This window comes from Notamacropus eugenii, chromosome 2 (assembly GCF_028372415.1).
Source record: "Notamacropus eugenii isolate mMacEug1 chromosome 2, mMacEug1.pri_v2, whole genome shotgun sequence".
Lineage (NCBI taxonomy): Eukaryota > Metazoa > Chordata > Mammalia > Diprotodontia > Macropodidae > Notamacropus > Notamacropus eugenii.
In genome coordinates this window covers 125,820,608-125,844,471 of record NC_092873.1, presented here as the reverse complement: position 1 = coordinate 125,844,471, position 23,864 = coordinate 125,820,608, and the positions used below count along the sequence as shown (strand labels likewise).

Genomic DNA, 23,864 nt, shown 5'->3' with positions numbered 1-23,864 from the left:
CAAAATTTTACAAAAATGAATATTGAAAACTAGCTTTACATGTAATTGGAAAAAAATAAAATACTAACTAACAAAAAAAAAGACTTCCTCAGTTTACATCTTAAAAGATATGAAAACATTGAGTTTTTTACTGTGTAGAAGAGCTTAGCTGTATCTAGTCATTTCTACCTTCATGATATCTCTCAATGTTATCCTCTCTACATTCACCACCCTACGTCAGGCTCTCTTCATTTCTTGGCCGGACCACTGCAATACTCTCCTAATTTGCCTGTCTGGCTCAGGTTTCCCTCTTTCAATCCATCCTCCACTCAGTCACCAAAGTGATTTTCCTAAAGTACAGGACTTACCATGTCAAAGCCCCACCTCCCAATAAATTCCAATGACTCCCTAGTACCTTCAGAATCAACTATAAAGTCGCTTATATGGCACATAAAGCACATAGTCTGGCTCTCTGCTACCTTTCCAGTCTCCTTACAATTGCCTCCTATGATCCAACAATGCTAGTCCACGGCAGTTCCTTTATTCTAACACTCTGTCTCCTATCTTGATGTCTTTGCGCACACAGTCCCCCATGCTTGGAATTCTCTTTATCTTCACCTGTACCTCTTAGCTTCCTTCAAAATGCAGCTTAAATTCAACCTTCTCCAGGAGGCATCCCCACAAACCCCAATGCTAGCGCTTTTTCCACTGAGATTACTTCCCATCTACTCTATATTATCTTTTATGTACCCAACTATTTATATATTGTTTCCCCCATTAGAATGTAAACTAAAGGATAAAAGTTTGGGGGTTCCTTTTTTTCTTTCTTTGCATCCCTACTATATACCTTTGTATGTCTATTGCCTCCTAGTACATTTGTTGGTTTTCAGTTGGTTTTCAGTCATGCCCAACTCTCCGTGATCCCATTTGGCTTTTTCTTGGCAGAGACAGTAGACTGGTTTGCCAATTCCTTCTTCAGGTCATTTTACAGAGAAGAAAATGGAGGCAAACAGGGTTAAGTAACTTGCCCAGGATCACATAGCTAGTAAGTGTGTGAGGCCAGATTTTGAACCCAGCAAGACAAGCCCTCTTGACTTCAGGCTTGGCACTCTATCCACTGCACCTACCTAGCTGTCCTTCCTGGTACACAGTAAGCACTTAATGCTTTTTGGCTGAGTGAGTGAAATGCTGTGTGGGTGGTATAGGTGTGTATGACATCACACACAATCACCATCTTCAGCAGAGTTTGCAGTATTTCATGGCTAGTTTATAATGGATGATCACTACGTTAAATATCTTCTATTAAAAATTAGCCATGGGATACTGAGAGCTACAAAAAGTTTCTAATATACTGAATCTGCTATAAAGAGCAATAAGTCTTTCTAAATGGCTCTTCTTAGCCTGTCAGTCCTCTATACTAAGAGGATTATTTTTATATAGTGTGCATCATTTAGCAAATGACTAGCATAGCTCTGTTTAACTAAACAGAATTTTTACAAACCAAGTTGCTCTTAAAATCATTGCTCTGCAAAGGCATGTCAGAAAAAAAAGAGCTAATAAGTCCATTCATATAAATGTATACACATCCCCTCCCCAAAGGTGGACATAACAACAGGATACTAAGAAGGCGGAGAAGTAGCATGAGGTCAGAGAAAGGATCAGGCTTAGAGTTAGGAACACATGGATTCAAGCCCTATCTCAATACATCCTGACTATCACCATTCTTCACCAATATGATGACGTCATTGGTATATGGAACATCAAGGTTAGCCAAATACTTGACCTGCATTATTTTGTTTGATTCCCAAATGCTATAGACAAGTATTATTATTACCTCTATGTTAAAGATGAGGAAAAGGAGGCTGAAAGAGGCTAAAAGTCAAGGGTTAAGAGTCTTTGACCAAGGTCAAAGAGCTAGTGTCTGAGGTAGGATCTGAACAGGAATCTTTCTGACAAGGAAGTCCAGCGTTCCATGCCCCACTGCTTCACACACTAGTTGACTGACCATGGGCAAAGCACTTACCTCTCAATCTCCCTGACAGCTCTCTAAAAGGATAAGGATGTGAAAGAATCTAAGTTCCTTGGTGATTATGCCATTTTTCTCTTCATGTCTCCAGAACCTAGAAGAGTACTAGATGTATGGTAAGCATTTAATAAATTCTTTTTTGAATAAATGAAGTGACACACATACTGCTGATATATGTATCATTAGAGGGGAGTGGCTGACACTGATGAACTAACTCATAGATCCAAACCAGAAAAAAAATAAAATAGCCATAAGCTCCCCATGTACCATGTAATTTATAATGCCTGTAACCAAAATAATATATTTATTGTAATCAATAACAGACTAATGAAAATATGGGCCTCTTAGATATTTACTTAGAAAACTAAAAACATTCATTGATTTTCATTTTAAAATAACTTCAAAAGAAAATTACTTTCATATCACAAAACAAAAAAAATATCAAATATGACATTTTTGTTCACCAATGAAAAAGTTTCTTACATTTACATATTTTAAAAGGAAAATTTCAAAATTAAATGCATAACAGCATTCTCAGGCTTGCCAGCAAATATCTGTTTCAGACAGTAGCCATAGTCTGACAAGCTTAGACTATTTTTAACAAATTGGTGCTTTCTCTTGCTTCAGACTCTGCTCACATATGTTTCAGATTAAAAAAAAAAATGTCCCCAGGAATCTTAAGAAGCAGTGTCCTAAATTGTTTTAAAGCAAATCCCTATTATATGAACCATCCTAATTTACAATGATTCTATGGACAGTTTTCAGTGTATTCTGCCTTTAGTACACACCTGGAAAAACGTTCATATTTTTTTATGCTGTAAAAGGATCTGGCTTTTTTCAATTGGGTACACAGCTGGAGATATAATAAATCCTTGGCTGTATGATTTACTTGGTAAATGTCCCATGCTCTATAAATTATCTTTACTTAGCGGGGAAAGAAAAAGAAACATGAATTTATTCCATGCTGCATGAAAGGAAGGAAGAGGATGAGTATATTTTCTAATTAAAACCTAATATCTGACATTAAGGATAGGTATATGAGGAGTTACTCAAGTTTGTAAAACTTAGGATAATCGTCTGTATTGAAATTGCTTGGCTCCAAGCTAAAATGTTTTCTATATATATATTGAGGTGGGGAGGGTAGGAGTGGGGGGAGAGAAACCACTGAGCTCTTACTCTCTATCTTAGTTTCTAGATGTCTCATCCCCTTTTATCCTTGTTTCATACAGAATATGCCTCATATAGAATGCTCAGAGGAAAATATAACTCCCCAGATTATAGAATTGTAATTCCTGCTATCAACATCACTCATCATTACCGTGTTGTTTCTAAAATACATAGAAACGTGTGTAATTTTTTTTTCAGATATGTTGCATTTATATATGACAGGCATAATGATGTATATAGGGCTATATATAACAATAATTATTATTACCATTATAATTATTAGCATTATTTACCTACTACTTCAAGGTTTGAAGTATTTTTTAATATACTGTCTTATTTGAATTATTTCATATCTCATGATGTAACTGATATTTTATCACGGTGACCCTATGAGGCAGTTAATGTAGACATTATTCTCCCTGTTTCACAGACCAGGAAAAGTATCCCCTTAATAAAAGGAATTGTTCTGTAAGGTTTGGATTCAGTCAAAGGGCTGCACTTGAGGACCTGGAGGGTCACATGTGGTCTCAAGGCCACTGGCTCCCCACCCCTGTCCTAGAAGGCCACATGTAGCTGGCCTCAAGGCTGTGGGTTTTCCATCCCTGTACTAGAAAAAACAACATGCACTCATAGAAGCAAGCACAAAATATAAAGTAATTTCATAGGTCAAGGAAATTCAGTTTCAGAAATGTGAAAGATACCATTCTGGGTTTGCAGAATAAATGAAAAAAAAAAATATGAACCAGGTTAGTTAAAACTTAACAAGGATAAGTAAATTTCTGATTTAAAAAAAATTACCTTGTCTGTATCCACTTTTCCTTTGATAAATTCTAGCTTCCAGAACTGCAAAGCCTGTTCCAGCGTTAAGCCAATTCCCTTCAGGAAAAGACCATATTGCATTCGGCCACCATGGCGAAGATGATGATGTTCTCGCAAAGCTTTATGCAACTGACGCATACAAAGTGGGAATGATTTCATTGCAAGCTGTAAGGAAAATAACTTGTCGCTGTTAGGCAGATTAACTATTTGATTTATAATATTTATCTATAGGAATTATAAATTCATGCTACTTGGAAAAATTAAAAACAAAAGAGATGTATTATTGAAGAATCACTATAGTTACAGAGACAGAGACAAGAGATGTGGTTTCTAATCACAGACACACAGTGAAAGCTAAAAAATACATATTGTACTAGAGTAAAAGAGAAAACAAAGACAATGAACATAATAATCTCAGCCAATCTCCTATCTGGAACCAAAAAGACTAGTGAATTTTCTGAAGCACTGTCCCTCTAAGTCACACTGCCCTAGTTTCAACACTCAAATCTACTCCTTTTTAATGAATACAGAATCGAACAAAAATGCAAGAGTAGCATGGCATTTTTTCTGCAAATAAAAAAAAAGTGCCTCCTTGTTTCAGCATAAAACCTATAAACAATCAGAGCAGCTGTCAATAAAATTAATAAGGATCCAGCTCTATTCCCTTACTTTAAAGGGTTATCTTTTCCTTTCAAAAAGCAATGAGAAATGAAGGCTCAGGTCATTCACCCAGCAACACAACGAGGCACAGACCTCAGAAGGGTGTGAGAGCTGTTTCAGAAGATTAAAGGATGGACAAGTTAGAACAAGTTCCAACTAACTTGTGTGAGGTTGATAATCAATTCTATTACTCTTTCTAGGAATCTTAAAAGTAATCACTTTATTACAGTAGGCAACAGGTTGAATGTGAACTCTGATTCATTTCTATAAGCATTTATAATTTTCTCTTATGTGGCTGACCTTATTATGACTCAATTTCACTTCCTTATCGCTTAAAACTCAGCCTATTTTTAATTAGTATATGTGACAGGATGATAAGTCCCAGTATATTGGTTTATTAATTAAGTACTCTATTGCTGATTTCTTTCGAGTTCTTTGTCCTTTCTTTTTGGGGAGGTAAGGGTTGGGATAAGGGACTAATTCAAAGTAGACAAATGGACTGCTGCCTAGGAATACCAGATATGCTGGAAGATTCTTAATGAACTCATTCACTCTACAAGGGAACCTTGCTTCCTCAGGTATGAGATAGACTTGAGTTTCTGAGGTCCCTTCCAGCTCTGTAATTCTAAGAAATAGTCTGTGTGTCTACAGAACTACACAGTAGCTTGCCAGAAATGTACTCTCCATTATTATAATGTCATTCCAAGGATACTTGTCTATGATTATGGAAATTTTAATTTCTTCTTATCCAAATGTAAAAAATCTTTGTTTCAAAATATGAATACCATTTACCTACCATATCTTAAGGAAATTTCACTTGAGAAATACTATTGAAATTGCTCTTTTTAATTTTTTGGTTCAGATCTGTGATTTCATCCATACAAGAGACTCCTAGTAACGAAAGTACTACTACCAATGCAGACCAACAACAGTTTGGCAATCTATAATCTTATTAAGGCACTCAGAGATAAAGGGACTTACACAAGGTCACAAAGAGGTGTTTCAAAGATTGGGACTTGCACAGTAGTCTTCTTAACTCTAAAACTAGATCTCTATCTACTCTTTCTTCTCATAGGATTAAATTCTGATTGAAAATAGCTTCCCCCTCCCCACCCCCCACACTCTTAGGAAAAGAAGGTTACTAGGTATAAGAAATTTAATCTTGAATACTTTTAGAAAAAGCTTTTCTTTCAGATAAATTATTCTAAATATGTTCTTATAAAAATTAACCCTTTGTTAAAGAATGCCTGTATATTTTCTATATTTCCAGAATTTAGCACAGTGCCTAGCACATAGTAGACACTGAGCAAATGCTTATTCATTGATTTACATGAAAAACCACTTAGATTCTAAAGGATATGGTACTCACAGAATCAAGCTGATCCAGTGAAATTTTTCCCATATTTCCTTGAGCACTGTAATCTTGACCAACATAGGAATGACTAGGGTAAAAAGACACACATGAAAATATTAAGATTTTTATCTACACTATGTAGATTGCTTCAACTAAAAATTTAAAATTTTCTAAAGGTTAAATTCAAAATTATGATACTTCACATAGAAGTATCAGCATTAATGATGGTAATTAAATCACAAACTTATAAATAGTACATATCCTTTAAAACAGTGCTATCATTATTAAGCTTATACCCTAAAATGATTAAAGTTATTTAGGAGGTAAAGAACCCAAATGTACAAAAATACTCATAATGCAATTTTTCTTACTAAAAATCACCAGAAACAAAGTAGATATCAATCCATTGGGATGGGTTGAACAAACTAGATTATAAGAAATGCAAAATGGTTGGACTGAGAAAAACCTAGGAAAACATGTATGAGCTGATTTAGTGTGAAGTGAGTAGAACCAAGAGAACAAATCATGCCCTGACTGCAGTGCTGTAAAGGACAGGAACTTTGGAAAAACTCAAAAACTCCAGTGAAGGCAATGGCCAGTTTGGACTCCAGAAGACTAATGATGAAAAGGAGTTCCCACTTCTTGGCAAAGAGGTGACAGACAACAGGTACAGAATGAGCCATTTACTTTCAGAGATAAGCTATGTGAATTTGTTTTGCCTCACCATACTCTTTTATTTATTTAAGAGCAGCTAGGTGGTGTAGTGGATAGAGTATCAGACCTGAAGTCAGGAAGACACAACTTCCTCAGTTCAAATTTGGCCTCAGTCACTTACTGGCTGTGTGACCATGAACAAGTCACTTAACCCTGTTTGCCTCAGTTTCCTCATCAGTAAGATGGGCTGGAGAAGGAAATGGCAAACCACTCCAGTATCACTGCCAAGAAAATCCCAAATGGAGTAACAAAGATTTGGACATAACCGAAAAATGACTGAACCACCATACTAATTTATTTTTCAGAGATGGCTTTACTGATAGAGAAGAGAACATTCTACAGGAAGAAGAGGAGGAGAGTGGGAGAGGTAGTAATAATTATGCAAAAAATAAGAAAAGTACCTCAATGGATAAAACATTAAAAATTAACAGGAGAGAGAAAGAAAATCAATAGGGGAAACAGTCAAGTATCTGGTACTACCACATTAAAGTTGGTACAGTACTTGGTGATTGACTATTCCCATTTAACGAATGAGAAAATTGAAGCTTAGAGAGAATAAGTAGTTTATCTAAGGTTTTTAATCTAGTGGGTAGTGGTACTACTAAGATGCAAACCCAAAGTTTTTCCCAAAAAGCGTTTCACAAGGCTCTTTTCACAATGTAGAAAATAAGAAAACAAAACAAAACATATCATGCTCGCCTAAGAAATGCGATTATCCATCCTGTACATTTTAACTGGTGTTGTTTAAAAGTCTATGCAGTTTGTTATAATAATGGACCTATTAAAATACTACACTGTAAAGATACAATTATTTGTAATGCTAGCAAATCCCAATGGTACTTATAGCAAGGATATTTATTTTGTGATCAGTCAAGTCAGGTGTGTTATTATGAAGATTTGAAGCCTCCAGGGGGAAGTAGCACACACAAGGGTTATAACATCCAAAAGCAATGAGCAGTAATTCACAAACCCCAATTACATAAATAAATACATTTTCTCTGACTACACTGTAGGACAGTTGGGTAGATTCAAAAAAACAGGTTGAACAGTTCAACGAGAAAAGTTTTAGTTCATGGAAAAACATTAAGCTAGAAGGTGACCTCATGAAGTACATGTACTGCTTTCCCTCTGCCTTGCTTCATTTAACATTTTTGGCAAAGATTTGGATGAAGACAAAGATGGTACACTCTCAAAATTGTAGAGGAAAAGAAGTTGGGCATGATAGCCAATGTGTTAGATAACAGAATTGGAATTCAAAAAAGTCTTAACAGATAGGAATGATGGACTGTATATAAGAAGGAGATATTTAATAGGAATGAATATAAAGTCTTGTACTCTAGTTCAAAAGAATCAACTAGAAAAGTACAGGTAGGAAGAGATTTGTAAATTGATGTGAGACCGACCTAGAGGATTTGGAGTAGAGGATTTGGAGTCAACTAGCATGCAATAGCAATCCAAAAAAACTATTGTAATCTTTGGCTGCATTAACAGAAGCATATTAAAGAATGGAGCAATGTTGCCTTAAGGATGACATATTTTTAAGTGTGGGAATCCAGTAGGACTGGATTTATGATTTCATTAACAGGAGACTCCTGGATAAGGAAATTCCATCCACTGGGGAATCTTCACTGCATATGGTCTTATATATAGTCACCAATTTGGCACCTACCAGGAGATAGGTGGGTACTATCAGATTAGTGAAGAGTTCTCCATAAATATTTCAACTCAGACCCACCAGCTCTCTCACCATTTTCTTATTATTCCCCCTTTTTTTCTCCCCTCCTCCTTATCCCCTTTCCACCTCAAGCTCTGGAATAGTAATCAAATTAATATTACTGTTCTTTGAAAGAACATATCAATCAATTGTCCTATGGACTCCACTCCCCACCCCTGTGACCTCCCAGTCCAAAATACCCATTTCTACTCTCTTATATATGTTGTCTTCCCTTATTAAAATATCATTTCCTTGAGAGCAAGGACTGGTTTGTTTTTTTTTTTATTGTTTGTATTCTCAGCCTTTAGCAAAGCTCCTAGCACACAGAAGCACTAGATAAACATTCCCCTTTCCACCTATCGCCTCCACCTCCACCCCATTCATTCCCTTAGAGGTTAAGTAATTTGCCCCAGGTCACACAACCAGCATGTGTAAGAGTCAGGCCTTGGACCCATGTCTTCCCAGTTCTGGCTAGGAGGCCAGCTCTCTACCTACTACAATTTATACAAAGTAACATTGACAAATTCAAGCATGTTCACCATTAACACCACAAGAAGTCATATGAAGATTGACTAAAGGAAATGAATGTCCAACCTGGGGAAAGATGACTTTGGGAGGTATGTGATGGTCTTCAAATATTTCAAAGATCAAGAAGTTCAATTTGTACTCTGGTTGGCTGCAGAGCAGAGAGCCAGGACGAGTGAGTGAAAATTACAAAAAAGAAAATTGTGCCTTAATGTAAGGAAGCACTTCTTCAAAAGTAAAAGTTTTCTGAAAATGGGATAGTCTACCTCCAGAGGTAATGAGCTTCTTATTACTGGAAGTATTCAAGTAAAAGCTAATAAGCCATTTGTCACAGATTCTATAGAGGAGATCCATGCCTCAAGTAGATCAACTAGTTAAAATAACCTCTAAGGTCCTTCCAACTGTGAAATTCTATAAGCAGAGAAGGACTAGCCAAGGTTAGATCATATGAATTCATAGCAGACCAAGTAAATTCAGTTCTGGGATTTTCTTCAATAATACTCAGCAGCCCAGTCAAGGCAAGTCCACAAGAATTGATTAAATTGCCTATTGTGTCACCAGGCACTGTACTAAGTCCTGAGGATACAAAGACCAAAAAAAATCAGTCCCTGCTCTCAAAGAGTTCAAGGTCTCATCAGAAGAAAATATGCAAACAACTATGTACAAATAAAATATATATTGAAAATAATCTCAGAGAGAGGGCTCTAAGATTAAAGAAGACTGAGAAAGACTTCTTGCAAAAGGCAAAATTTTAGCTGAGACTTAAAGAAAACCACAGAAGCCAGGAGGAAGAGAAAAGGAAGGAGGAGTTCCAGGCATGGAGGACAGCCAGGAAAAATGCAATCATGAACTGGAGTGTCCAGTGCTAAGAGAACCAAGAAGGCCAATGTCACTGAATCATAAAGTATGTATAAAGGAGTTAAGTATAAACACATAGCAGGAATACTGAAATCAGATGTTAAGGTTTGCACATTTCTAAGGTCAGAACACTGTAAAGTCAAGGAGAATGATTGAGATGGGAATATAAGTGTGGAAGTAAAACAGGGGTTCTTGACCTTTTTATTGTCATAGACCAGTTTGGAATCATAGTTACTCCTTTTCAGACTGGAGTTTTTGAATGAATAAAATAAAATATATAAGACTGCAAAGGAAGCAAATTATATTGAAATAAAGATATAAATCCCCCCTCCCAACATTTAAGTTCATATCAGTTCATCCTAGGTTAGAAGGATGAGTTTATATACACAGGACAATAATACTGGATGACATAATTGGGGAAGCAGGAGGTTGGGAGGTAAGTGAAAAGGATATGCCAATGAATACGATGGCAAAATTTGGTAATTGGAAAAGTTAATGGAATTAACAACTGATGAAATCCCAATTTGAATGCTGGTAAAATGGAATATTAATGCGGCATTGGATTCTACTGCAAACTCTGATCGCAAGGACTGTTTTTGGACTTGAATGTTGTTGTTCTTCAGTTGTGTCTAGCTCTTTATAATGCTACATAGGGTTTTCTTTGCAAAGATACTGGACTAGTTTGCCATTTCCTTCTCCAGCTCATTTTTATGAATGAGGAAACTGAGGCAAACAGGGTTAAGTGACTTATCCAGGGTCACACAATCATTAAGTGTCTGAGGTCAGATTTGAATTCAGTAAGATGAGTCTTCCTGACTCTAGGCCTGGTACTGTATCCACTGTGCCCTTTGGACTTGATGGCGGCCAGTGTATAGCTCTGATAGAAAGACAGGACTGAAGACTTGGTCTTTTCCTACTTTCTTACAACTTACTTCCTTATATACACACTATATGACCCAATGACATAGGCATGTCTGCATTTCCTTACATGTGACAGGCTATCACCCTCACCTCCCAGCTTTGTGCTTTTGTACTAGCTGACCCTAATGCCTAGAATGCCCCACCTGCTCACCTCTGTCTCTTAGTTTCCCAGTCTTCCTTCAAGACTGAGCTCAAAACCTTCTCTTTTCAGATTACTTTTATAAATGCTATATATTCCACTAGAATATAATGCTCCTTGATAGTAGGGATTGGGTTTCTTTCTTTGTATCCCCCAGGCTTAGTACAACATCTGGCATATAGTAAATGCTTAATAAATACCTGTTGAATGACTGACTAACCTATTCCTACACCCTCACTCCCAAGTTATAACACTGATCAAAGACCATATTTCAAAAAGACTTCATAATCATAAAACAATAAGCATGTGATTAAGCATACAAACAAGTTAAAGCTCTTAGTAGAATTTATAGAATTCACAAGATCTCTCTTCTTTAAAATATAATACAGCACCTTTTGTCTAAGACTTTAAAGTACCATTTACTGTAATGTCTAAATTATAGCTCCATTTACTAGCAAGGGTCATCAAAAATGGCAGATAATTACCACAACTAAATCAAGGTCCCTGATCTGTGCCTGTAGCACAGAAAAATCAAATCAATAATCTAATGGGTGGTGCTTTTCTTAAGCAGCATGGAACAACTCAACTCTCCACAAGTAATCTCCAAAGAGAGAAAACAAGGCAGACAATTAGAAATTAATATTATATTACCTTAAGTATCCTTTTAATTATACAGTTGACTTAAAGGAGAATCAAGTATAATCTTTGTTTTACAAATGAATAAACTGAGTTGAAAAGGAAAAGGACTTGTCCAAAGTTACAAAGCCATACCTTCTCCCAGAACTTTGAATGCCTCACATCTTATCCATGGTTGTCAAATCAAATAAAATAACTTGAGAGGAAAAAAAAATCTTAAGGAAATAATGGCACTTGGCTTTAGGAAGACGGTAAGAAACAACACCTTTCCTAAATGTGCTACATGACAAGAAATTGACATGAGAAGCATAAGTATATGGTAAGAGAAAAAATTACATGACCTCAAGTCAGTAAAGTTCTAATCTTAAAAAGGTATGACTGTAACTGGACAAAAAGTAAATTACATAAGAAACAACCAAATAATATTCCCACTACCCTGAGGATGGGTTCCATGCTTCTTAGTTTCTCTTTAGGAATTGACATCCTTTTAAAAAAAATTAGAATAGGACTACAGAAAAAAGCATACAGGAATGAATACCACATAAAATTTAAAATACAAAAAAGTAACAAAAAAGGTTTAAATTATTTTATTAAGAGAAATGTGAAGAAATGATATCTACTTTTTATATTTTAACTCAAAAATAGGAAATGGAGTTTAGACAGTTAAATTATATGCCAAAGAACAACTGCCTGGCAAAGAAGTGATCTGTGAGCATTCTGGTGGGTTTTCATTTTTTAATAAGGTCCCAGGATCCCAGTGAAGGATGTGGGACGATCATCACCCTAATCCTAAACTCAATGCTTCTCTTCGTACAATTTAACATTGCAACAGATTCTCTGGCTGCAGTGTGGCACTGTTGATTCATAATGGCTTTTCCCACCTCCACCTTCCATCTTTTTCATACAAACTGCTATGTTAACCACACCTCCTCTTTCTTGTACCAATGAAATTGATTTTTTGGGCCCAAGTGTGAGACTTTACATTTATACATATTAAATTTCATCTTCTTGAACTCTGTCCAACTTTGTAATACAAAAATGTCTTAGTAGAAGAGACGTATGAACTCTGCTTCAGCTCCTAACTGTATGGTCTTGGAACATTTCACTCACTCACTTTAGGTTTCCTTATTTGTAAAATGAAGGTATTGAACTAGATCTCAAAGCTCTAAATCATATGAGCTCATAATCTCTGGAGCTCTCTTCAAGGCCTAAAATCCCATTACACTGAACACATATTTTACAAGAGGAAATCTATCCAGTAAAACAAAAATGAGAAATGTTTGTATCACAAACAATACTCCACAAATCAATCTGGATAACTTAAGTTAAGGCTATCAATTCTCTAAAATATTTAAAACACACAAAGCACAAGGCTGGGAGGCAGGAGACTTGAGTACAAATCCTAGCTCCAGTCACTCAGCAGTTGACCCTTGGGCAAATCACTTAATCCCCAAGAGCAAAAGTATCTTTACCTATAAAATGGAAAAATGGAGGTGGAGCCAAGATGGCAGAGTAGAAAGTCACACATATACAAGCTCTTCCCCCACAGCCCATAAAATACCTGTAAAGAAAGACTCTCAACAAATTCTAGAGCAGCAGAAGCCACAGAACAACAGAGTGGAGGAGATTTCCAGCCCAGGATGATCTGAAAGGCCCACAGGAAACGTCTGTCGCACCAGATGTGGAGGGGAGCCCAGCACAGCCTTGGCCCAGCAAGGGGGCTCTGGAAGGAGGACTCGAGCAGGCCTCGGGGGTGGAATCCCCAGTCACAGTAGCAGCAGTTCCAAGATCCCTCAACCCACAGGCACCAAAGGTCAGTGACAGGGTTTTCTCAGCTAGCAGAGAAGGGAGAAGGGCCTTCTGATAACTCCGGCCTCAGGCAGTGGCCAAAGAGGCCTCATGTAGTGAGTGGCAGCAGCTTCCACAGCAGCCCCTATAGCAGCCCACATCCATTGTTGGATTGTAAAACCCCTGAGGGCACTGAGCAGCTGATTCTTATCTCAACCCTGTGTGGTGGCCCTGCCCCCACCTAATACTCCTGGGGGATTTGAACAGCTGATCTTTATCTCACACTGAATGACTGCCCTGCCCTGCAGCTTATCGAATCTCAGCCTCCAGTGCTGGCTTGGCAGAACTGGAGGTGAGGTGGTTGTGAAGAGGAAGCTCTAAGATTCTGAGCACAAAAATTTCTTCCTGCTCCCAGATCAGTGTACATGCTTGATTGTACCACCTTGGAGGAACTGAAATCTTACAGACCCCCAGAGTACTCTCATCACATTCAACTCAAGGAAGGAATAAAATGCACACTCATTTTGGTATGAAAACCTATCTTACAATACAGGAAAGTGGGGGAGAAGGGGATAAGCAGGGTGGGGGGGATGATGGAAGGGAGGGCAGTGGGAGGAGGAAGGAATTAGAAGTCAACACTCGTGGGAAGGGACAAGGTCGAAAGAGAGAATAGAAGAAATGGGGGGCAGGATAGGATGGAGGGAAATATAGTTAGTCTTGCACAACATGACTATTATGGAAGTCATTTGCAAAACTACACAGATATGGCCTATATTGAATTGCTTGCCTTCCCAAGAGGGATGGGTGGGGAGGGAGGGAGGAAGAGAAGTTGGAACTCAAAGTTTTAGGAACAACTGTTGAGTTCTGTTCTTGCATACAACTAGGAAATAAGAAATACAGGTAATGGGGTATAGAAATTTATCTCGCCCTATAGGACAAAAGAGAAGATGGGGATAAGGGAAGGGAGGGATGTTAGAAAGGAGGGCAGATTGGTGATAGGGGTAATTAGAATGCTTGGTGTTTTGGGGTGGTGGGAGGGGAGAAATGGGGAGAAAATTTGGAACTCAAAATTTTGTGGAAATGAATGCTGAAAACAAATAAATAAATTTTAAAAAATAAAATAAAATAAAATGGGAAAATGTCTGAACTTAGACAATCCCTAAGCTTCATATTTGCTCTAATATTCTATGATTACCCATATCTACCAGTAAAAATAAGGTGCATTTTCTCGTAACTCTGGGATGTTCAAAGAGCAGGAAATGAAGAAATGCAGAGGAAAAGGAACATATGGGACCATCACAAAAGGATAGCAAGCTTTCAAATAAGTTCACATTAGCCAATGAAATTGGACATTAGGTTTTTACCCTGCAGTGTCAAGGGAGGTTGCTAAAAAAGATTCATAACCATTATCTAGAAAAACAGAGACACTTTTCTAGCAAACCTTGGTGTCTGCTTTACACGGTGCCTCCAAATGAATGCAGCTGCCAGGCTAATAAGCTGTCAAAATACATTCTTATTAAAATATCTTCACAATAAAATTATAGATCTACTCAATGAATGAAAGTATGCAAATTTTTGGTTGTCACCGAGAAACCTGCTAATGTTAGTTTTATGAAAGCATACTATCAGGAATCCTTTTCTACAGAAAAAACAATTCTTAATTACCTCATGATGTATCTATTAACTCAAACAAGTCCAATTAAAAAACACTTGTCAATCATAACTTGGGAGGTGGGAGAAGAGAGATTATTCATTGCCGCTTCAATTCCCTCCATGCCAGAAATATAAAGAACTCATTTTTTTAAGTGGGAGATATGACTCAATGTGAATGCATGAGACCCTTCATATCCCATTCACTACCAAAACATAAAGGTAGATTTGCCGCCATTGCCATAATTTAAAATATAGCAAGCTGACAATTTTTAACAGAAAGAAAAACTAAAGATTTGAAGTGCTACTAACATTAAAGTAAACCATCACTGGAAAACTCACATATTCAGTTTCCTGACAAGAGGAATTTAAAAACCAAAATTTTAGAGTCAACTTCCATTTTATTCAATACATGCAGTCATGAGGTACACATCTTACAGTGCCTCAGTTTCTTTATCCATAAAAATGGGTATTGATAGTTACTAATCTGAAATATCTCCAACCTTAACTAATCTTTTTCCCTACTTCATGGATTCTCAGATGAAAGGCAGCAGAAAACTGAAAAGTCAAATCATTTGCAGAAGTCACCAAAAAATCAGAAAAATACTGAAAATAATAGAGCTGTGGTTCAGTGAACATTCAATTACACTACAATACTAGCAAAAGATACTGAGCCGTAAAATAATACAGCTTATTTCTTGCAGAAATGAAACAATTACTGTGCTATACAGACAAATAAAAATGTTCACTACTCAGGACTACACAAATGCATAAAATACAGGAAGAATCCTATTCTAAGGAATAGTATTACAACAAGAATATTTCCATGTCCCAGTAGATGACCCATAGTAATGGGTTTTTGCTCATCTAGATTATATAAAATTCTTGTAAATAAGAAGAAAGATGCCTTTGTCAGTTCATTTTTGATCATTCAAGCAACAAACTTCTAGTGAGCCTCTACTAAGAGTAAGACATTCTAAGAAGACAAGAAGTCATGATTTATTTCCTCAAGGAACTTACAAAAAGGAAAACTCATAAGACATGTACAAAAATAACATTCTACTCTATGTTCCTTGAGGGAAAGGACATTGCCTTATTTATTGTACTATCTCCCCATAGCATTAGACATAATAGGTACCTAATAGATATTTGTTAAGAAATAGTAAAAGTTAAAATGTGAATGAATGTCACTAGAAAGAGAGAGAGGACTATGGGAGTTTGAGCTAAGAGTGGGACATGGGGAATGCTTACTTCTGGCTAGATAGAAGAGAGACATGCGATTTTCAAAGGTCAACAATGAAGTAAAAGAAGACATTCTATGATGAGAACGTAGTATGAAAACAGATAAAAACAGTAAAGCTCTCTAAGTTTGAGCCCACTTTCCCACGGAATCTGTATGGACTAGTGGAAGAATATGCCACAGAAACTGGGGAGGGTGGTATTTAGAAACAGATCCCTATAGGTTGCATGTTGAATTTCAAAAACACAAACTAACATTATCTATGTTGCATTGTACTTTATTTTGTTAAACACTTCCCAATCACATTTTAATCTGGCTCTGTACTTGGGAGTTTTGCTGGCCAAAAGTTTGACACCTCTGATGTACAGGACAGACTGGAAGAATTAATGTCTGACAGCAGAGAGAAGAGTTGTTCTTGTCACTTCAAATCTTTAGTTTTTCTTTCTGTTAAAAATTGTCAGCTTGCTATATTTTAAATTATGGCAATGGCGGCAAATCTACCTTTATGTTTTGGTAGTGAATGGGATATGAAGGGTCTCATGCATTCACATTGAGTCATATCTCCCACTTAAAAAAATGAGTTCTTTATATTTCTGGCATGGAGGGAATTGAAGTGGCAACGAATAATCTCTCTTGTTGCTTGTGAACAGGTGGGTGGGTTAGCCTCAATCTTCTCCCCACCCCAGAATCAAATGAACTTTGCAAGTTTGGAGGATTTGGACTTCTTTTCATCATCTTAGCAACATCTGCTGGATATTGATAGCTAGCAAAAGTGTCTGCACATCAGGAACTGAGGACAAAGAAGACACACTCATGAAAAAGTGATTTCAAGACTCCACACAGATCCAAGGAAGAAGCTATATATACCCTAAGGAGAACTTCATGAAAGGGTAAAAAGGATTTCAAAGAGCTTTGCATCATCCCTTTGTAACATGTGCTCTCTAAGCTCATATCCACTTTGTCCTAGAAGCCATCCGTCCTAGACAAGGAGTGTACCAGAGACTTTTGCGGGGAAAGATTTTTATATCGATTGTTCTTACTATAATCACCTCAGTAATAACCTTTTCCAAAAGCTAATTAACTCTGACCAATTGACATCAAATTATTAATAGTGGTATGAGCTCATGAGTTATAACATTAAGAACGTCCCCCCAACCCCTATGCGTTTCCAAGAATTATGAGGGGAGACACAATAGGCACCCTCTGGGGACTCAACCTGCCAGGTCAAGTGAGGGTTGGGAAGGTAGCTCCAGAACCTATGCCATACTTTTAAAATGTCAGGGTTTACAGAAGACAGAATTGTTGGGTTTTTTTAAATTATTAGTTATATTCCATAGGGGGAAAGAGAGGGAATAATGGAAAAGAACAGTTAAAATGACTAGAGTCTGAGAAATGCAAATTAAAACAACACTGAGGATCTACATCACACCTATCAGGTTGTCAAAGTCAACAACCAAAAAGAAAAATGACAAACACTGGAAGAGTTAAAGGAAAAAAATTATATTAATACACTGCTAACGGAGCTGTGAACTGGTCCAGTCCTTCTGCAAAGCAATTTGGAATTATACCTAAAAAGCATGTGCATATTCACTGACCCAGTAATATTATTACTAGGTATATGCCCCAAAGAGATCAAAGAAAGAGGAAAAGAATCTATATGTACAATAATATTTACATCAGCTCTTTTATGGTGGCAAAAATGAAGGAGTACCCATAAACTGAATGGATGAACAAGTCATGATATATGAATGTGATGGAATACTTCTGTCCAAAAGAAGTGATGGTGGGAATGATTTCAGAGCAGCCTGGGATGATTTTTATGAACTGATTCAAAATGAATTGAGCAGAACCAGGAAAACTATGTAATAACAGGATTTAAAAGACAAACTACTCTAAAAGACTTAGGAATTCTGGTCAACACAATGACCAACCACAATTCCAAAAGACTCAAGTTACACACTTCCTGAAATAGATAAGACTCACAGCACAGATTGAAACGTATTCTTTTTGGGGGCACAATCAATGTGGAAATTTCTTTTGTATGATTAGCCATGTGCGTAACAGGGGCTGTGTTTTTCTCGCTTTATCAATTGGGGGAGATGGAAGGGCAAGGGAGGAAGCAGGGAGAGGGAGATTTTGTAGATCTGAAAATAAAATATGAATTAAGAGGGGGGGAAAGTGATTATAGCCTAGAAGCCCTACAGTTGAAAGATGGAAAGTAAGAGCTGGTAAGGCCAGGAAGCTGGACATGTTAAAGTGAGAGCACACCTAAATCAGAATGTTTGACTAGGTGTACAATCTAAATAGCAAAAGCAGGCAATATGCCAGGAAGGAAAAAAGATGAAAATGGGTAAGTTTGTTAGGAGGAAAACAAACAAATAAACAAAAAAACCACAAGGATATGCACTTTAAAATTGTATCTCTCTCTGTAAACTATAGCCAGGTCTTCTGTCATAAGAAATGTGGTACTCTGCCATGTTTCCTGAAATAGCATTCTACATAAAACATTATTTAATAAGAAAATAGAATCTGGCAGTTGACCATCAAACTCTTTGCAGCTGTAATGAAAGTAGCCATTTCATCCAAATTAGTCTTTTAAAAAAATTTTTAAGGGATCTAGCCTACAAAAATTCAACACTAAAATACAGTATCTTCCTTAATTGTGGTTAATTCCTTCAGTAAAACAACTAATAAGCATCACCTGGAGACAAACCTTCTGGACACTACATTCTCAGAACTTAGTTGAGCTGGTCCTCAGAAGTCAGACATGGTATCTATCAAAGGAAAGGGACTGTCAGAAGACTTTCCAGCTTGGAGCCAAGATGGCGGAATGAGAGCTCATACTCACCTAAGCTCTAAGACAAACTCCTTCAGATACCTCTAAAAGGAGAATATGAACAAATTTTAGAGTGGCAGAATACAATAAGAGACAGTGTGGCAGTTTTCCAACCTAGGATAGACTGGTAAGTTGACGCGAAGGATTTGTTGCATGGGGCTGGAGGAGTGCACAGAGCACAGGCTGTACCAGCCTGGACCCCACGATAACAAAGCTGAACAGGAAGCCCTGGGAGATGTGAAGGTGCAGCAGTGCAGATTCTCAAACATACCAGCTCAGGACAGGAGTCCAGTGAAAGTGTGTGAGAGAGAACTGCAAAACCCCAGATAACTACAGCAGCCACTCCTGAGACTATCAGCCCACAGATTAAATGTCTGTAAATCACCTACTTGAACTTCCGGGAGCCAAGATGGAAGAGTAATTGGTAAATGCTACCACTCCCTCCCCCTTATTGACTTCAAAAAACCAAGAGAATATTTCCCCAGGAAAAATCCTGGAACAATAGGATCAGCAGAAGAGGTAAACAGTCTCTTAGTCCATGAGTCTAGGAAAATCGCAAATGAGGGTCCCTCGTGCTGTGGCTGAAGAGGACCAGTGCAAGACTGGAGCTGTCCCAGATAGCACAACCTCAGCAAACTGGAAAGAGATCCTGAGCCCAAGGGGGGGAGGCGGGGTGTGGAGCCCACAATCACAAACACCAGGACCCCAGATATACCTCAGCACCCCAGGGGAATTGGGAAGACATTAGCACACACAGGGTTTACCAACCACTGAGTTTGCCTACATGCCTAGGTCAGCAAGGGAGACCTCCTGTGGTCAGACCACCCTTCCCCCACACTTAGCCCAGCTAACTTCAGGGTAACTCCAGGGAAACCCAGAAAGACTTTCACCTGGCCTCTGCTTTGGCACACCTCTGCTCAGAACCAGGTAAGCTGCAGCATTTTAGCTTCTAGCTGAAAGAACCAGGTGCAACAACACACAAAGTTTTAAGTTCTAAGCACAAGAAACGTGGGATAGAGTCCCCTGTGCCCCAGAAGCAGAGATCCACTTTAAAAGCCAGGAAAACAGTGATCATCTTGAGCAAGAAGCAAATCAGAAAAGACCACAGAATCTTTCTATGGGGAAAAGGACCAAAACACAAATACCAAAAAAGGTCTGCATTGAAACTGTACTCCCATCTGAAACTTCAGAAGGGAATATGAACTGGTCTCAAGCCCAAAGAGCATTCTTGAAAGAGCTCAAGAAGGATTTTAAAAGCCAAATTAGAGAAGCAGAAGAAAAACTGGCCAATGATTTTTAAAATATGAAAAAGGAATTCACTGAAGAGAACAGTTCCTTAAAAAGGAAAAATTGGACAAATGGAAAAGCACAAAACCTAACTGGAGAAAATAACTCCTTAAAAGGAACAATTGGACAAATGGAAAAGGAGATGCAAAAGTTAAAACAGAAGAAAACAATCTATTAAAAATTAGAATTGGGCAAGTAAAAGCTAATGACTCTATGAGGCATCAAGAATCAGTCAAACAGAATATAAAGAATGAAAAAGTAGAAGAAAATATAAAATATCTTATTGGAAAAACAATTGACCTGGAAAACAGATCCAGGAGAGAAAATCTAAGAATTATTGTAAAATAATTTTTCTACTAGAAAGCCATGATGAAAAAGAGCCTGGACAATATCTTCCAAGAAATCATCAAGGAAAAGTGTTTGGAGGTCCTAGATTTGGAGGGCAAAATAGTCATTGAAAGAATCCACCATTCACCTCCTGAAATGGATCCCAAACTGAAAACACCAAGGAATATTGTTGCCAAATTCCAGATTAAGTGAAGGAGAAAATATTGCAGGCAGCCAGAAAGAAACAATTCAAATATCAAGGAGCTACAGTCAGGATCACACAGGACCTTGCAGTTTCTACATTAAAAGATAGAAGGGAATGGAATATGGCTATTCCATGAGGCAAAGGAGCTGGGACTACAACCAAGGATCAATTACCCAGCAAAATTGAGCATAATATTTCAGGCAAGGAGAAGGGCATTGAATGAAATAATGGACTTCCAGACCTTCCTGATGAAAAGGCCAGAGCTCAAAAGAAAATACGATCTTCAAACACAAGTCTCAAGAGAGGCATAAAAAGGTAAATGGGAAAAAAAAGATTTTCCAGCTTGACAGAATCCTCAAGAATCTGGCATAATCTTCAAAAAGCTCAGGTTACCTCCACAGAAAGACAAGGTATCCAAGCAGGAATTCAACTGGAGTAACAATCTAAATGACCTTTAAAACAACTATAAATCATTATTATTACTGTACCATTTATCACACACTAATGTATAGGATTTTTCTTAATTCAGTCACATTCAGTAACAAAATCTTCAAGTCAGAAGGAATCATAAATCCATTCTGCAATATCCTTGACAAGTGGTTATCTAGCTAAAGAAACTAAGAGAAAGGCCACCAGACAGCAAAATCAGTAGACATGAGTTCAAATTCTAACTACTTTACTTACTGCCTGACTGTCCTTCAACAAGTCATTTTACTTCTCTGAATCTCAGCTTCCTTGTCTGTAAAATGAGGGAACTGAACTAGGTAATCTCTGAGTTTCCTTCCAATTCTAAATATCATATCCCTGTGACTACCAATGAGAACTCAATACTTCTGGTAATGCCCATCTGAGATACAGAACTTTTTTTTTTAATAGGTTTATTTTCTCATTGTATGTTGTTTATTATACAGCAAGGAATTCAAAGAGAAAATTGTTTCCTAAGAAAATTAACATCTCAGTTAATACAACTTGCAATGTTAACGAAATTTCAATTATTTAAAAAGCAGAACAGGTAAAAAATGAAAGTTTGCTAAAATATCAAAAAAAGCACACACATATCAAATTTCAAGATCATCCTAGTTTAAAATCTAATTAAATCAAATTGGTTTTTGAGGAAAATAAGCTGAAACAAGAGACCATAATTAATTTTGCATTCTGTGCCACACCAGAATTTTCTGAAAACACTATGACAGACTTCTAATTTTGATCCTCAAGTAGCTATAAGATAAATTGGAGGAATATGAATTAAAACACAAGGAACACAATAAAGGGCTTCATCGTTCTGATCGGACAACAGCAACTGAAAGGTAGTTGATGGCACAGTGGATAGAATTCTGGGCCTGGAGTCAGGACGACATGAGTTTCAATTTGACTTCATATACTTACCAGCTATTCAACTTTGAGCAAGTCACTTAACTTCTGTCTACCTCAGTTTCCTCAACTGTAAAATGAGGATAACAACAGCACTTACCTCCCAAGGTTGTGAGGATCAAATGAGATAATATCTGTAAAGCAGTTGGCATACTGCTGGGCACATAATCAGCACTATAAATGCCTATTCCCTCCTCCATCCCTCAGACTTGACTTTAGTAGAAATGACAGGAATTTGAGTCCCATTTAATATGTCAAGAACATCAATACAAGCACTTAAGTACTCAACAGGAAGACAGAAACCAAGAGCTGAAAATAAAAGTTGAAATTATATGAAAGTGTATTTGTGGGTCTCACAGAAAAATAAGGTAGCTAAAAAAAATCCATTCATGCTGAGCTATTGATGTTTAGCAGAAGACAAACTTAGTGATTCTACTAACAACTCACAACTGTCATCAAAAATAACTTGTAAGCCAAGAGAATGAAACTTAACTTGGCAAGGCTGATTACTTCCCCAATCATTTTCCACTTTTCCAACTACTGACAAGGACAGGGACTTCCAGCCCCTTCCCTCCCCCCCAGTAAACGATTGCAAACACTGACATCCAGACAGCTAGGGAGACAGCCACAATTCCCTTTCCAATCCATTTGCATAACCATTTCCATATCTCTGCATAATACAGACACCAACCTCATTCTTTATTTAGGCTTAAATGTGGTATCCTTTAAATTTTATTTTTTCTTAGGTTCTTTCTCCAGATTTCTGTTGCTTTATTTCTGTATACCCAGTGCATAGCACATACTAGGTGTTTAAATGCTTTTAAACAGAAGGGAAATAAATTGTTCCCAAAAATGTTACATAAAGATTTAACCTTGACCTATTCCAAGACTCAGCATTCCCTCACTAGGCCACCACTTCCTGAAGGTTTCAAGCAACATGGCAACAAACTGAACTAAGGTAATTGCTGGCATTGAAATCTGCCTGTTGGAATTATCTCTCATAAAAGAGGCAAGCAAAAGACTCATTAGTGGAGGGATAAAGAGGGGAGTGAGAGAAAAACATGAAGTCTACTCTCATCACATTCCACTAAAGGGAAGAATAAAATGCACACTCACTTTGGTAGGAAAACCTATCTCACAATACAGGAAAGTGGGGGATAAGGGGACAAGCAGGGTGGGGGGGATGATAGAAGGGAGGGCATGGGGAGGAGAGTGCAATTCAAGGTCGACACTCATGGGGAGGGATAGGATCAAAAGAGAATAGAAGTAATGGGGGACAGGATAGGATGGAGGGAAATAGAGTTGGTCCTATACAACACAACTAGTATGGAAGTCATTTGCAAAACTACACAGATTTGGCCTATATTGAATTGCTGGCCTTCCAAAGGGAAGGGGTGGAGAGGGAGGGAGGTAAAGAAGTTAGAACTCAAAGTGTTAGGATCAACTGTAATGTTCTTACCACTAGGAAATAAGAAATACAGGTAAAGGGGTATAGAAAGCTATCTGGCCCTACAGGACAAAAGAGAAGACAGAGACAAGGGAAGAGAGGGATGATAGAAGAGAGAGCAGATTGGTCATAGGGGCAATTAGAATGCTTGGTGTTTGGGGGGGGGGGGGGGGGGAGATAAAAGGGGAGAAAATTTGTAAC

At 37.5% G+C, this 23,864-nt stretch overlaps 1 protein-coding gene across 2 annotated transcripts in view; it reads right to left on the bottom strand.

Moving 5' to 3' along the window:
- Positions 1-23,864, bottom strand: part of PRIM2 (DNA primase subunit 2) — a 369,300-nt gene that overhangs the window by 113,164 nt on the left and 232,272 nt on the right. For both annotated transcript variants that reach the window (XM_072642540.1, XM_072642541.1), the window contains exons 9-10: positions 6,021-6,093; positions 3,971-4,156 (exon numbers count right to left, since the gene is read on the bottom strand). In XM_072642540.1, coding sequence (XP_072498641.1) covers positions 3,971-4,156; positions 6,021-6,093 — 259 coding nt within the window. The remainder of the gene's footprint in view (positions 1-3,970; positions 4,157-6,020; positions 6,094-23,864) is intronic.